The sequence below is a fragment of the Haematobia irritans genome, chromosome 1 (genome assembly GCF_050003625.1).
Source record: "Haematobia irritans isolate KBUSLIRL chromosome 1, ASM5000362v1, whole genome shotgun sequence".
Lineage (NCBI taxonomy): Eukaryota > Metazoa > Arthropoda > Insecta > Diptera > Muscidae > Haematobia > Haematobia irritans.
Window position 1 is genome coordinate 458,914 of NC_134397.1, and position 14,239 is coordinate 473,152.

Consider the following 14,239-nt stretch of genomic DNA (forward strand, 5'->3'; position numbering starts at 1 on the left):
GATTGAACTATTTATACAATAATAATGGAAGCGTAAGAGGAGATGTATGTGTAGAAATAGACCAGAGATTAGCGGGTCCTTTAAAATTAGGTACAATGAAAGGTTTTTTTTTGTGAAATTTTTAAGATTTAATTTATTGAATATTTAATTGTTCAGTGCACCAACAGAACAGATTTATCAACTCTGAAAATATGTGAGTTTGAATACGTTGATCGTATCCCGAAGGGCAATTGTTGCAATGCATAAATCAACACTTAAATGACTAAAAAATAATATGAGTTATACCGATAGTTATAGTAATTCTGAATAACAATAATACATGTTCAGTGGGTGTCTTATAAACATACGGGTCGTTTTGAGTCTCACATGAGGCAAAAAAATTGCATCCTCGAAATATGGTAAATTAATCTGTTTTTAATTGGCGAATCGCCAGTGTTCTTATGATGATTGAAAGCTAAATGTAACATCATGATCATTTTATAATTTATATGATATGGAAGCCAAGATTTCAATTTGCTCACGTGAGACGCAGAGCAGACCTGAGTGTTATATACATACAAGCAAATAAAATGTGATTTTATGTAAAATTTACTGCTGGGTTTGTTCGAACTTCATGTTATCTAAAATATATATTCCTATTGTATATGAGAATGTTCGAAAGCCATATACATGTTTAGTATAAAAATGTAAATTGATTGAAGTTTCCTCTTTTTAAGCAAGTGATGTTTCGATTGCGTTTAATTCGATTTTGCAGAGAATGGACTAGAAGAACCTACAGAGGGTGGAGTTGGTGTGGCAGCACTACGGATGCCATCTCCCTCGCAAACGTATCTACCTGTAAAAGTAATTAATATTAAATTGTATGCCGTAATAAACATCACCACATTACCTGACACAAATCGTTTTTTCACCAAAGACACCCTGTAACCAAGTCCTTGCAATTCGAACTCAATACCGGACAGGGTGGTCCCTTCGCAATTGAATTGTGTACTCAATTGGGTAGGGGTTGAAGGGCCTTCACTTAATTCCAAACGGGCTCTGAGTGTTCCTACACCTCCGTCTTGAGAGTTCTGTGAAATATCAGTGAAATTCCATACTAGACGATTTGATTCGCCCAACCTGTGAATACGAAAAATCTTATCATTTTTAATCACAGAAAGCACCTTGAGTACTATCACATAAGTCGAATGAACGTAAATTTTTGCAACACTGAAATAGAATTTTAAGAATGCATTGCTCACTCCAACGATACTGCATCTTTCTGATTTCACGAATATATTTCTTTCGCCCTTTTCGACTCATTGTAACCGTATATCACACTGAGCAAATATTTGACCAAAGGGAGTGACTTTCGGTATATATTTACAAATGACACCGTAAGTAGCTTATTGCAATTTTTTGTCAATTATTTCTCTAGTGTGACCTACAGTTTGGTTTTGTGAAAAGGTACATAGCTTACCATGCTGAATGGGGTTTTGACTGGACATTACGTACGGCTCCATTAACAGGCACTGAAAGGGTTACATTTAATAAGGGGCATGCAGCGACCATAGCATGATTGTTGTATTTGTAATCAACCTTTAATGCTGTAAATGTTGGCTCACATTTCCAATATGTCACGAGCTGAAATGGACATGAGCTAGCCCCAGGTTTGGTACGAACTTGGTACTTCAAAATATCCACATTGAAATACGATGCTGTGGGATTGCGTTCAGCTTGACTTCGTAGTAAGGCTGTCAAAGCACTCATATTGAATTCCAGCAACGTACTGAATGAATTAGACTGATTCTTATCACTATGGGTAAAGTGTATTTAGGAATTCATATTCGTACAAACAACTCTAGTACAGATTGTTACTTACACTTGTACTAATTTACTATTTGGTATAAAATTATCTAAATTATGGACATTTTTAATACGAAAGCCCAATTTGGCTGGATTGGGGTTATTAGCCAAGAGACCTGCAATTCCAGCAGGGAATGACAACATCATATCACCTGATATTTTCACTTGGCATCGGGATTCATCACTACCTCTAAAATAAGAAAGTAAGAGATAATAAATCGCTAACCAAACTTGATATCACAACAGACCTGAAGTAGGCGTGAATAATCTCATGGAATGCTACTGCTAAAGGTACAGTATCTGAAATTCCTATTGTCAATGGGGACGGACCTCTGGAAGAACCAATTCCCCCAATAGCAGTTCGAAATTCCAAGGAGCCTATACTATCCGCTCGGTTCATTGCATTTATCGGAGCAGGACTTATGCGTCCTCTTGATCCAACTACCATTTCCGATCGTCTGGAAGGAGGACGAGGAATAGCAATACTGCTGCCAGTAACCGATGTAGGTGTCGGTATTTGTCGAGAATGACTTTTTCCAAAATTTGCTGAAGCAGGAGCAGAACTACTAACGTCGCCCAACTCGGAGAATATATCTCCCAAATCAGCATATCTGTAAATGGCATTACATTAGTTTACATATTATTACAATTTTAATGCGAGCTAATTGAAATGAAGATTAAGGAATTGGTGTTATTAAGAAAATGCCAGATACCCATTTTACAACCCTGTGTCTCTAGTAAGATCTGGCTGGGTGAGATGATTAAATTTGGGTCCTATATGCTAATTTCCTATGAAGATTACATACGAGAATCATTTCTCCCAAGTTGAACCATTTTTTCACCACCACTGTGCATCATCTTCTCATATAGCCACAATCTCTAAATCTTATTTTTTTTCGATTTCAATTTGTTACTACATTACTGCAACAACGGATCGAAATTTATTTTTAGAGGCATTGATGAATTCACCTGATTGGTGAACGATCACACAATGTCTTGTTTCTAGTCAACAACAAGTACTGTGATAACTATTTGAAACTGGTTTCAAGAACACAGCAATAATTCTAACGACAACATTAGCAATGTTTTGTTTTCCTTTATGACGGGTTCATCGTAGCTTACTATTTTTATTAATAATATTTTTATAATACCAATTCCTTAATCTTCATGTCCAATTAGCTCGCATTAAATTTGTAGTAATATGTAAGTAATTGATTTGGACGAAAGAACAGCCTGCTTTGATATCTGGCTAACATAAAAATAGACATTACATTAGTCTATTTCTATAGTCACCATGGATTTCACTATTTATACTGTATTCACCTCGAATTATGGGTCATCGACAAGGTTGGGCTTTGTAATGGTGCATATGGATGTACAGCTGCAGTCGGAGTTGATGCATTTGAAATCTCCGGTGACTGCTGACGCGAAGGTAATCTAGATTGCTGTTGTAACTGCTGGCTATGCTGCTTTATATGCAAAATAAACAAATAATTATTAAATAAATGACGTAAGTTAGTGGCATATTTACGGTGAAAATTCCTGTTGGTGATAGAGAAATATTTTCCACGGTGGCTCTGAGTTCATCAACACTTGCAGACATTGGTGCTTGACCATTATTAAGTGGTTTGATCTTGACGTGAATACGTTTTTCCGGTCTATCGTTATCCGAGTCGGAGTCAGAATCGGAATAAAACCCTGCTATCGAAGTTATTCATGTTTATCTAATGTTAATGTCTTTCCACCAATATCTATTTACCATTTTCATTGTTTTCCTCCCAAGCAACTTCTTTAGGTGGCTGTATACTGTAACCGTCTTCGTCTACATTGCTGGTATCGCATGTTTTACCCGCAGCTGGTGAAATACTGCTATTCTTTGTTCGATTTATTTCACTTTCCGAAATGTTTGATGCTCCCGCTATAATTGATGTTGATGGTACAACCGATGCGCCTGTCGAGTCTACACTACCACATCCTGAATTCGACGAAATGGCTAGCGCGCCTCCGCTACTTCCACTAGAGTTGTGATTTTTTAGTTTATTATCGTCGTATTCGCCGCACTTATTTCCTTGCTCCGTACTTTAAGAAATAATGAGTTAATCAATTATCTTTATAAATGTTTTCCCAAAACAAATTCACCTTTGCGTTCTTTCCTCTTGTATATCATCGCCTATATCACCTTCTTTCTTTTTCTTCGACTTTTTAGTTTTCGTCTTATCACGTCGACTTCGAAGAATGCCAGACACTGTATGAAAGGGAAAGTCATCATCTAACATTCTCGTAAAATATTTTATTACATTTTAAATATGATATGTTATTTTGGAATGGTTGTACGCACATGTCGCTCATGTGAAGGAAGACTTTGAGAATATGTGATTTCGTTATTATTTCGACTCGGTCATTTTCTGTCAGTACTTGTCATATTACTTTTAGTTAATTCCTTCACAGTGACGATAACCATGTTTGTCGTTCCATTTTGGGTAACGTTATTTAGAGAGTTAGTATGGAAAGGTAAATAGTGAGCCTAAAACTCAAACACCAACTCTATATACATGTGTATCAAAGATAATGTTTAGCTTTTATATGCTAACAAGCAAAGAAATATTCCATAATACATAGCCGATAAAGAATTTCTATACAATTGTGGAATAGTCATACCCTGCGAATTTGACGAAAATATATTCAATAGAGATGTTGTACGTCTTTGATTTGTAACCAAAACTGATGAGGAAGGAGGCGTAATAGTCGTGCTAGTAGAAGTCTTATTTTTTGTTAGAGTCTGTGGCGGAGAACACTGATGTTGTTTTACAGTAATTTTTGAGTCTCGACTATTAAACGATGTCGGATTGGATCCTTCCACAGGATCTGCCATTAAAGCATCTCGTTCCACTATGCATGTGTGTATGAAGAGCAGTTATTATTTAAATTAATTAAAAAAATGTTCATAGCTTTAAGTCAATTTATGAAAACTTTTTAGGTAACAAACGAGGGTTAGTGATAGAGTGAGTGTGTGTACCACAGTAGCTCGGATCTCATTTCGCATCATTTTCCAAGACGTAAAAAAGAACACAAAATCATTACAATATTATCTGCAATGCTAAACCTTTTGGAAAACATTATACCCATTATACCATTGCAAATCTCGTTAAAGATTTAAAAAGCGTCTATCACAATCAAATAAGCGAAATAAGCTACGAGCCCATGTACATATGTTGCAGATAAAGGTGCTGTGAAAAGTTAAATTGATCTCAAAAGAATAAAGTTGGTGTTTTGAGTGCTGTTTACAAATGACATTTTAGGTTTATCTTCGAACTTTCGCTTTATAATTGTTTGACATTTACTAGATTATGTATTTAATAACATTTTAGTAATGTAAAACACCACCGAAAATTTAAAAATAGTGTTAATATAGGATAGGAGAATTGATGCTATCACATTTGTGAAAAGAATTTTAAAGCGGCCTTATTTCGGTAAACTGCACTGCATATGAAAAAAAAAAAGTGATTGTAATTTCGCAATTTGTTACTAGCAATGTCAAAATTCTCGATTGCATGTTTCGTAAGTTATAAAATTAATGTTAATGATAGCTTGACGATGGAGAAACGAGTAGTATAGTAATTAAAATGATAATGGGTAATTAACAAGCTAAAGAGAGTAAAATAAAAATATATGTGGAAATGGTGATCTACAAAAATTAAAAGAATGAGAAATCAGTTTTCAAAAATGAACCTTGATTATTATTTTCCTGTTGTGATTGAAGCTCTGATTTAAGAGAATTTTTGTTGATGGGTGTGGTAGTTGTGCCAGTAGTGGTAGAACTTGTGATACAACTACTATCCGTACCGAAATTTCCACTACCACCAGTGCCAGATGGAGGCATTGCCAAATTTTGTTGATGCTGTTTGCTAGTACTATTGGAAGAAAACCAGTTCCGGAAGTTACTTTTAACTCCAGCAGTAGCAGTATTGGCGGAAGTGCATTCTGGTGATGTTGGACGCGACATGATGGGTTTGGGGGCTTTTGCTTCCGATGTTGATTCGTCTGCATTTCCAAAACCACCACTACCACTGGTCAAACTACCTGACAACCCCTCTGTTGGTCGTTGCTCAGTCGTGTAGCTACCAGCACCTCGATTTATACTGGTAACAGAATTTGAATTTGATGTTATTGACGGTTGGTTAAGGCGAGCATTTGAAGTGGCTAAAATTTGTTGATTTATGGATAATGGAATGAACTCGAGTTCTGGCATTTCTAGAATAACGTACTTGTGTTAATTGGCATATTTATTTGTTACTTGATCATGTTCGACGTACCTGGCTTTTCTAGGCCCGTATATTTATTCAACACAAATTGTTCCAGCAATTTGTCTACTGTCATATCCAAGAATTGACGTTTAAAATCTGAGTGCACCTTTAATAGGAAATAAACATTTCATGAGTTTTGTAAATTAAATATACATCTAGTTTATACGAACTTGGCCAACCATGTCGTGATTGTTTTGCAGCAGTTCTAAATAGGTCGACAGGAATTCCTTCATCTGTCGCAAATGTACTTCTTCGATTTCTTGAAAACGCTAAATCAGAAAATACATGAAAATAGCAAATGAATTCACTCAAACCAAGAGTTTTACAATGCTCACTTTGCACGTTTGAGTCATACGACGTTCAAATTCGTTTTTAATTGGATTATGCTTATCTAGTAATAGTTTATACTCTTCCTGCAATTTTCGTAACTTTGTTTCGAGTTTTTCGATGTCTTTTTGCGAGCCATTCTCTTTGCGCAACTTTTCCAGTTCTTGCACTTTACTACTATAAAGGTCTTTTGCCTTCTGTACATCGGATGTTGAAGTCTGTATTGCTTTCACACACTCCAGCGTTTGAGCCTCGTCTTCTTTTACAGCCTTTTGCTTCTTATGCAGCTCATCGGCATATTTTGCTACATCTTTCACCAGCTCGCTTAATTTCTGCACCATTTGCATGTGCAATGTAGAAAGTTTCTCGGCCGAAGTTCTTAATATTGTCCATATTGGTGCAAAAGTACTATTTAATGTCCCTGTACTAGCCTTGTGTGCCAACTTTGACATTAATTTTGAATTTTGTTCTTCTATGTTAGATTTTTCTCGAAAGAACTCTGAAAGCTCTTTGCTTGCTTGTAAGCCGAATTTCATGTTGTGATACAAAACATCAAACCCATTGTTCTTTTCCCCCTGGAATAACAACAAACGATTCAGGAAATGGTGCAGAGGTATTATGAAAAGCGAGTGTTTATTATTTCATTGAATTATCCTAACTTACCCAAAAATAGTCATTAAAATCCACCGTCATGTTTAAAACCGCTTAGTTCTCGCTCGGAAAAGTGAATAATCAATGTTTTGGCAAAATACAGAAATCTATTGCTAGGTTGGACTCATTTTAATGCAGCTGTTTTGCTGAAATATAGAAAAGAAACATAAGTATACATTTGGGTAGCAATTTGGTTGAAAGGTTTCCGTATAAAAAGCAATGCTCAAAACTGCTATAATAAACTTTAAAGTGTTTCTTTTGACCAATCGAATTTGTTCATTGTTTTCGTTTAATTACTAATTCTCATTTCATACCAGTAATCAAAAACGAAAATATCAGGTAAATCCTAAAATGTGGGATTTAACAAATGAAATCTTTTAAATGTTGAACACTTTACAGTTACAGTATATCAGTAATAGTTAGGTTAGGTTAGGTGGCAGCCCGATGTATCAGACTCACTTAGACTATTCAGTCCATTGTGATATCACATTGGTGAACTTCTCTCTTATCACTGAGTGCTGCCCGATTCCATGTTAAGCTCAATGACAAGACACCTCCTTTTTATAGCCGAGTCCGAACGGCGTTCCACATTGCAGTGAAACCACTTAGAGAAGCTTTGAAACCCTCAGAAATGTCACCAGCATTACTGAGGTAGGATAATCCACCGCTGAAAAACTTTTTGGTGTTCGGTCGAAGCAGGAATCGAACCCACGACCTTGTGTATGCAAGGTGGGCATGCTAACCATTGCACCACGGTGGCTCCCGTGAATATGAGAACCTAAGTCATAATATTATTAATAACATTTGTATTGTTAGTTCTACTGTAGTTCATTCTATATTGGCCTTATGGCATAAAATTACAAGACTGAATTGATCATGAATCATTAGGCCGAGCTTTGTACTCGCCACCATTCGTTTCCATTGGCTTTTGCTCTTTGCTGACCATGCTTCGTGTATAATTAAATAAATCAAATAAAATACTTTTTTGCATAATTAAGTAGAAAAGGAAATCATGTTATGAAAAGATCTAAATAAATTATATGTACTACGACAGTTCAGAGTTTTTAGAATCTATCTCGCTTGGAAACGATACACCCTACGCTATACTGGCTTATATTGTTTTTTTGTTTGTGATATCTACAAGAAAACTTACTGGCGATCACAAATATTACGCTTCAAAGGGCTTGCAGGGATTTAATTTTTAACAGTTTTAAGTTAGTTATTACGTCATTGTTTTTACTTTATTGAAATTAAAAACTAATTTACATAAAATATTTGTAAACCAATAGCAGTAGATTATCGTAATAATATTGGAAAAATCATGAATATAAAGGTTTTTGTTTTCAAGCAAAATCAGCAATATTGTCAGCCCTATTCTGGATTGTACGTTTCATTTCTTCAGCTTGACTTATCTCCTGATCAAGACGATTCTCTAACGATCTTGTTAGAATGGTGCAGCAATCTTTAATGGCATGGTAAATTATGTTTTTAATTTGCAGCTTGTCCTCGTGGTTTGTATGTGAATGCGATAGCCTTCTGAATTCGTGAGTAAGGTGGAAGCAGTGGGTTATATTTTCAGGTGAAACAAAATCCTCCGCTACTTTTATACAGTTATGTAAATTTTGTACTTGATGAGGTGCGCCTGCAGGAATAAATACTGCATCGCCCAAGCACTGAACAATTGGATATCCCTCCACTCCGTATTCCTTAAATAATCTGGCACGTAATTTATCATCCAAATACCAATTTTGATCATGAATGGGATCATGGTCGGGTTCCAATCTGTATCCCTTTTCCAATGTAACTCTATTTAGAAGATCTCGTATTTTATCTGCATCTCTTGCTGGAAAGATATGCCACAAAGCACCAGGAACCACATTTTTATTTTGAACACGTGCTCGAGTTAAGAATTCACAACCTCCCATTGCTATGGCTTTATGGGAGGCAGATATTTGGGATTTGCTGTCAGAATCTTCAGGTATACCAACATATACCATTATGTTAACCGCATCCGATATATCTAAGTGTAAATTTGTTGTACCCTTGTCAGGATGGAATGCAGAACCATAGGCGTTATACATTTTGGGCCCCAAGTCGGGTGGAACGAACATTTTGGGCAAGCAACTGGCTATATTAAGATTACCAGTCCTCAATGTATATTCTGGCATTGGAAGTCCCCTCATCAAGTCCATGTAACGTGTTGGAAGTATTTCTGCAAAATCATCTCCAGGTGGCCAGTCCTTAAGTTTTAACAACATGGGTTTGCCATTGGCGTCCAGTAGTCTCTTCTTCATACATTGAAACCCTTCCCAGAAATGACGCATTGGTTGATTTGGAACAAGGTTACCGTTCAGACAATTTATTAAATCATTTGGCTTATCTCCAAAATCTTTCAGAAAGGCGTCTGGGCGCCAGAGATCCAAATTAAGCGATTCAGCAACTTCTGATATCATAACCGGTTGCCCACATTTCCACACCTCTTGAAATAGAATGCGATTATCTGGGTGATTAGCATTAGTAAGACGCAATAATTTCCCATCACATAGCCACTCGTGCGGAACACCTGGAGCAATTAGACTGGAGTGTGTCAAGATCATAGCCCTCGGCGGCAAAAATCTCCTTAGACCTGCCAATCCTTTGCGCAAAAAATTTATATGTTTAAAATTGTCGAATGCACTTGTTATAGGATCCTTGCCCAATGTTTGTTTATTATGCGTCCGCCCTGGAACATAATCAATGCCATTTGAACGTGCGAACTCCAGGGCCTTAGAATGTATTTGCTCTAATCGCGACTGCTTTCTTAGCGTTTCTTCTGTAGCTAGAGAAGAATCACTTGTTTGCTGCTTAAGTTGGGATTCTTTTATCATATCTTGTATAAGTGATTTCAATTCTCCATTAGGTAGTTCTTGTTGGCTCAATAAACATCCACAGAGTTGTGGAATTTGCCACAGTCGTCGAACATCATGCAATAATCTACCCAATACATTTAACGCATCGCCTGCAATAATTTGAGTCAACATCAAGTCTTTCATATGGTGAATGACTCCCCCCGAGCACAATAACCAGTAGCATTCGTCTCTGCCCTTCTGAGGTTTTTCGCCAGGCTGGATTTTTCGCACTGGTGTCCCTTCTTTGCGATCTTTAAAACAATCTAAACATACACCAAAACCACATTTATCACACGTCCAATGGAAATTAAAAAGCGTGGTGTCGCACACATCACATATTTCACGAATTCCTTGTACCACCTTTTTCCAGGCTATTGTGCTATTAGCATTCTCATGCAATTTTAACGCTTCTGCTTCTTGTCGCCAAAGGTAGCAGAATTGGTCTCCCACGTGGAGGAGAATATAGCGACATACTTGTATGTCAATGTTACCAGCAGTTGGTTCGGTATTTTCATCCGGTTTCCATATATTAATTTCTTCTTGAGTGGGATCGGTATATGGATTTGGGAAACCGGCAACTAATAATTGACCATCTTCTGTATATTGGAGACATCTGAACTCATAGAAACGACAATACACGTCATTTGAACCTTGCTGAGGTGTCCGACGCCGGCATTCTCTGCACTTGTGAATCTTTGTTGGTTGACTTATAGATGCATCCGGGGCTTCGATTTCGGACGGATTTGCAATCTTCGTTTGCAGTTTAAAGCAGGGTAAATGTTGAAGGAATGGATTGCAAGATTTGCGGTAAATTGCATCCTTTAGTTCTTCTTCGGGAGTCAGCTTTTCCAAATGATCAAACAATTCCTCTTCGTTTTGTGAATTGTTACTGCCTTCGTCAAAGTGTATTGACAAGTTGCGACTGGAGTAGTCATTAGGCTTTCTTTTGTTATTGCTAGCAACAAACGCCTGTGTACTGCTGGTCTTTGCTTGCATTCCATCGGCATTAATTACTTCCATCATTTGGTCCGAATTTTTCAACAGAGAACTATCACTTATTTTTTTATTCGATGTTAGCTCATGTACAATTTGGAGCTTAGCATCTTGGAGCATTTCCATAGTAGAATCTTGAAGTTGTATTAGCGCTTCTTCTTTCAAATCCGCAATAGTCATCAAATCCGATACCAATACTCGTTTATTTATATCTAAATTGTCAATATGGACTTCTATTATAGATTTGATCTCAGTTTCGGTATTTTCTAAAGTGGGTTGCTTATTAGGCGGTTCAGTAATTATAGATTTGATCTCATTTTCGGCATTTTCTAAAGTGGGTTGCTTATTAGGCGGTCCAGTAAGCCGCCTATCGTCAACGCCTTTTTCTTCATTTTCCCGTTTTCGTTGTATTCGAAAGTTTTTTAGTTCATTTAAAGATGTTTTCGGTTTGTTATCTTCATCAAGATCTTCCTGCGATAACTCTTCCTGAACTGCAACTTCCTCATTAGGCACAACGAAATCGGTTTGCATTTCACTTGCCATGTTTGTTGATAATTCAGCGTCTATGACCGGATCTCCAAACGATATTTAGGATTTTTCAGTTCTTCAAACGTTTCAGGGAAAAAAGAAAAGAAAATAACTTTTCAAATTACAATTTGAATAGTAACCAGCTCTATATTCATAGTAACGTACGGCAGTGAGTACAGCTTTCTGCAGAAATAATTTTAAGATCCAGAAGTTATAATATGCTTTGGAGTGTAACATTATTCTTCATATATACGTTGATGAGATTCTATGAGGATTCCACTCTTTTCCTCTTTATTATTGACTTGATTTTATAAGAGATAATGTGTATGGCAGCTTTTGTTAAATTTTTATTCGTTATAAGGCTGCGCTACTTTAATTATTTCTAAACAAAGTTAACTACTCACTACCATCACATTACCTGTTTTTTCTTTGGTAAAAACAAACAAATAATAGTAAGGCAAGGTATACGTAACCCATACATTATTTGTCAAGTTAATTACAAAGAGGTAAATAGGTCTTATAAATCTTATAGACTACTTATAGTTATGTATGTACCACCCTTAACCGATAAAACAAAAAATTTACACATTTGTATCAAATAGCTTGTCAATTCACGTGACACAATTAATTTAAATATTTTTGACTTTTATGATCTATTTTTAACTTCACAGTTATTCCCAAGATTTTGCAGCATATATGTATTTCATACATGCAATGAGATGTTCGGTTCATGAATCCATAGTTTTTGTGCGAAAGTTTCTTAAGTTACGGACATAAATAGGCGTAAAATTATCTTTGATTTTAGTTTTAGGAATGCGAATTCATTTGGTTTCTTGAATACTGTGTTCATAGATAAGTGCAATTTGTTTTAGTAATACAATCTAAAGTAATTTTGATTTGAAATTTAAAGTAAACGTTATTTTCTACTAAATAACGTTTGCTATCTTTACTCGTTTATTTACAAATGTTGCAATACAATTTTCTACAACTACTGATGGAAGGACATGTTAGTAAAATTTGATCATTCAATAAATGCAATATATTCCGAAATATGTCCGTTACAGTGGGATTCACCTAGCTTCGTAGAAGTTTGGCATATGTAACATGAATGCGGTTAAATCTTTACTACGTCGTATAATTTATCTAAAAACAATAGGCCGTACCACATTTTCTGCACTTACTCCTACCCAAAATTTCGTTGTGGTGACTAGTATATGCTTATATATTATCGGACGGCTAATTTCAAGACGCCATAATTTGCATTGTGAGCAAAAATGAGAACAAAAATTTTGTTTATTTTCTTATTCAATTTGTTTTTAATTAGTATAAAAAATCATAAAGTTGTATTAATATAACTTAAAATTATCATTTCTCAATTGACTAAAATGTTTTTTAGATCGAAAATTAAATTACGTGTCGTCATTTTACTCATTAAAGATGAATTTCACATGAGGAGCTTCGACGTATCCACATGTACTTCATATAAAACGTTTGGCCAACATTGACATTTAATATGTTGTCTCATCATAAAAAGATAAATATCACTAATAGAAGTTTAGTTTTTTACGATTAATCGATTTTAACTTGTCCCGTCAATTTCATTTTGTTTGCAATTTGCTACTAATATAAGTTTTGGCGTTCATAACTCCGCTATGGTCTGAACACAGGTTAAAAGTATAGACGATAACAGAGTTACTTGCCTTCTTCGAAAGCGACTATTATGTATATGGGGTTTGCACCAGACATTGACTTGAAGCAGAGCCTGTGGTACTATATTTCTGTGCCATCATTTACGATAAATTATACAAATTTGAAAAGCGGTGTTAAATCCTTTATAATATGCATATTTTTTGCAGTATTAGGATATAATATTATGATATTGTTTTTTAAAGCATAACTTCCCTCTAGAACTCCGCTAGCAGACAAAAGTAGACAATTCAAAATCGCAACACTCAATCAACTTTGGAATGTTTGCTATTTCTAAAAGGGGAGGAATAATGATAATTGAAATAAATTAACGCTCGCCGGAAGGGGGAAACCAAAATTGATGTGTCTAATTGCGGTCACCCATCTATGTCGCAATAGAATATTAGAATAGAATTATAAATATGAATAAAAAGGATTCGCTGGGATGTATTCGACAGGAAATTGAAAATATCTACAATGACGTAATTGATAATGCATTATTTGGTTCCTTTTGCGACTAAAATTCGTTCTTTCAAAGAGATAAATAAATGTATGCACTACTATGTTATACACATATAAGTGGCGTCTTGTACTAACACCAAAGCATACCCAGTGTGGAAATGTTAATGTTTGTTTTGGGGCGTAGCTTCCCAGTTTAAGAACTAATCAGTAAAATATGTTCAATGTACGTTTTAAATGCTAATTAATTGTAGATTTTTGATAACTTACATTTTGTATATGTACAGATTTCGATCTCTTATTTTCCTTCTATAACACACAGTGGAAAAAATACACAGCGGATATGTTTTTTAACAGAAAAACAATTAATGATAAAATAGGAAAACACACACGTTTTACATCAATCTGGAAAATTGTTTTCGTTCGCAAAGTGGATATTGTGATAGAAGGAAAATCCAGAAACTCTCGGACAAATAAAATTTCAGCTGGCCAACAACAATTTATCTACTATGTAAACAGTGTTATCAACTTGATTAAAAATATTGTACATACAAGAAT

General features: G+C 35.5%; 2 protein-coding genes across 7 annotated transcripts; both read right to left on the bottom strand.

Moving 5' to 3' along the window:
- Positions 1-103: 103 nt before the first annotated feature.
- Positions 104-14,092, bottom strand: LOC142219915 (F-BAR domain only protein 2). Of its 6 annotated transcripts, none has more exons than XM_075288686.1 (16): positions 13,952-14,092; positions 7,140-7,273; positions 6,485-7,051; positions 6,320-6,418; positions 6,159-6,255; positions 5,689-6,096; positions 4,504-4,734; positions 3,985-4,090; positions 3,605-3,924; positions 3,377-3,546; positions 3,169-3,314; positions 2,094-2,456; positions 1,862-2,035; positions 1,460-1,795; positions 890-1,119; positions 104-835 (listed from the first exon to the last, which is right to left on the bottom strand). In XM_075288686.1, the coding sequence occupies exons 2-16, from the start codon at positions 7,167-7,169 to the stop codon at positions 738-740; spliced, it is 3,375 nt and encodes a 1,124-aa protein (XP_075144801.1). In that variant the 5' UTR covers positions 7,170-7,273; positions 13,952-14,092; the 3' UTR covers positions 104-737. The 6 variants fall into 6 exon arrangements, with proteins under 6 accessions (XP_075144801.1, XP_075144799.1, XP_075144800.1 ...); XM_075288684.1 differs by having other exon boundaries at positions 3,377-3,543; positions 5,575-6,096; XM_075288685.1 differs by having other exon boundaries at positions 3,169-3,311; positions 5,575-6,096.
- On the bottom strand, positions 8,336-14,090 carry Kdm3 (Lysine demethylase 3). Its single transcript, XM_075288690.1, has 2 exons — positions 13,952-14,090; positions 8,336-11,612 (listed from the first exon to the last, which is right to left on the bottom strand). The coding sequence occupies exon 2, from the start codon at positions 11,549-11,551 to the stop codon at positions 8,471-8,473; it is 3,081 nt and encodes a 1,026-aa protein (XP_075144805.1). The 5' UTR covers positions 11,552-11,612; positions 13,952-14,090; the 3' UTR covers positions 8,336-8,470.
- Positions 14,093-14,239: the final 147 nt, after the last annotated feature.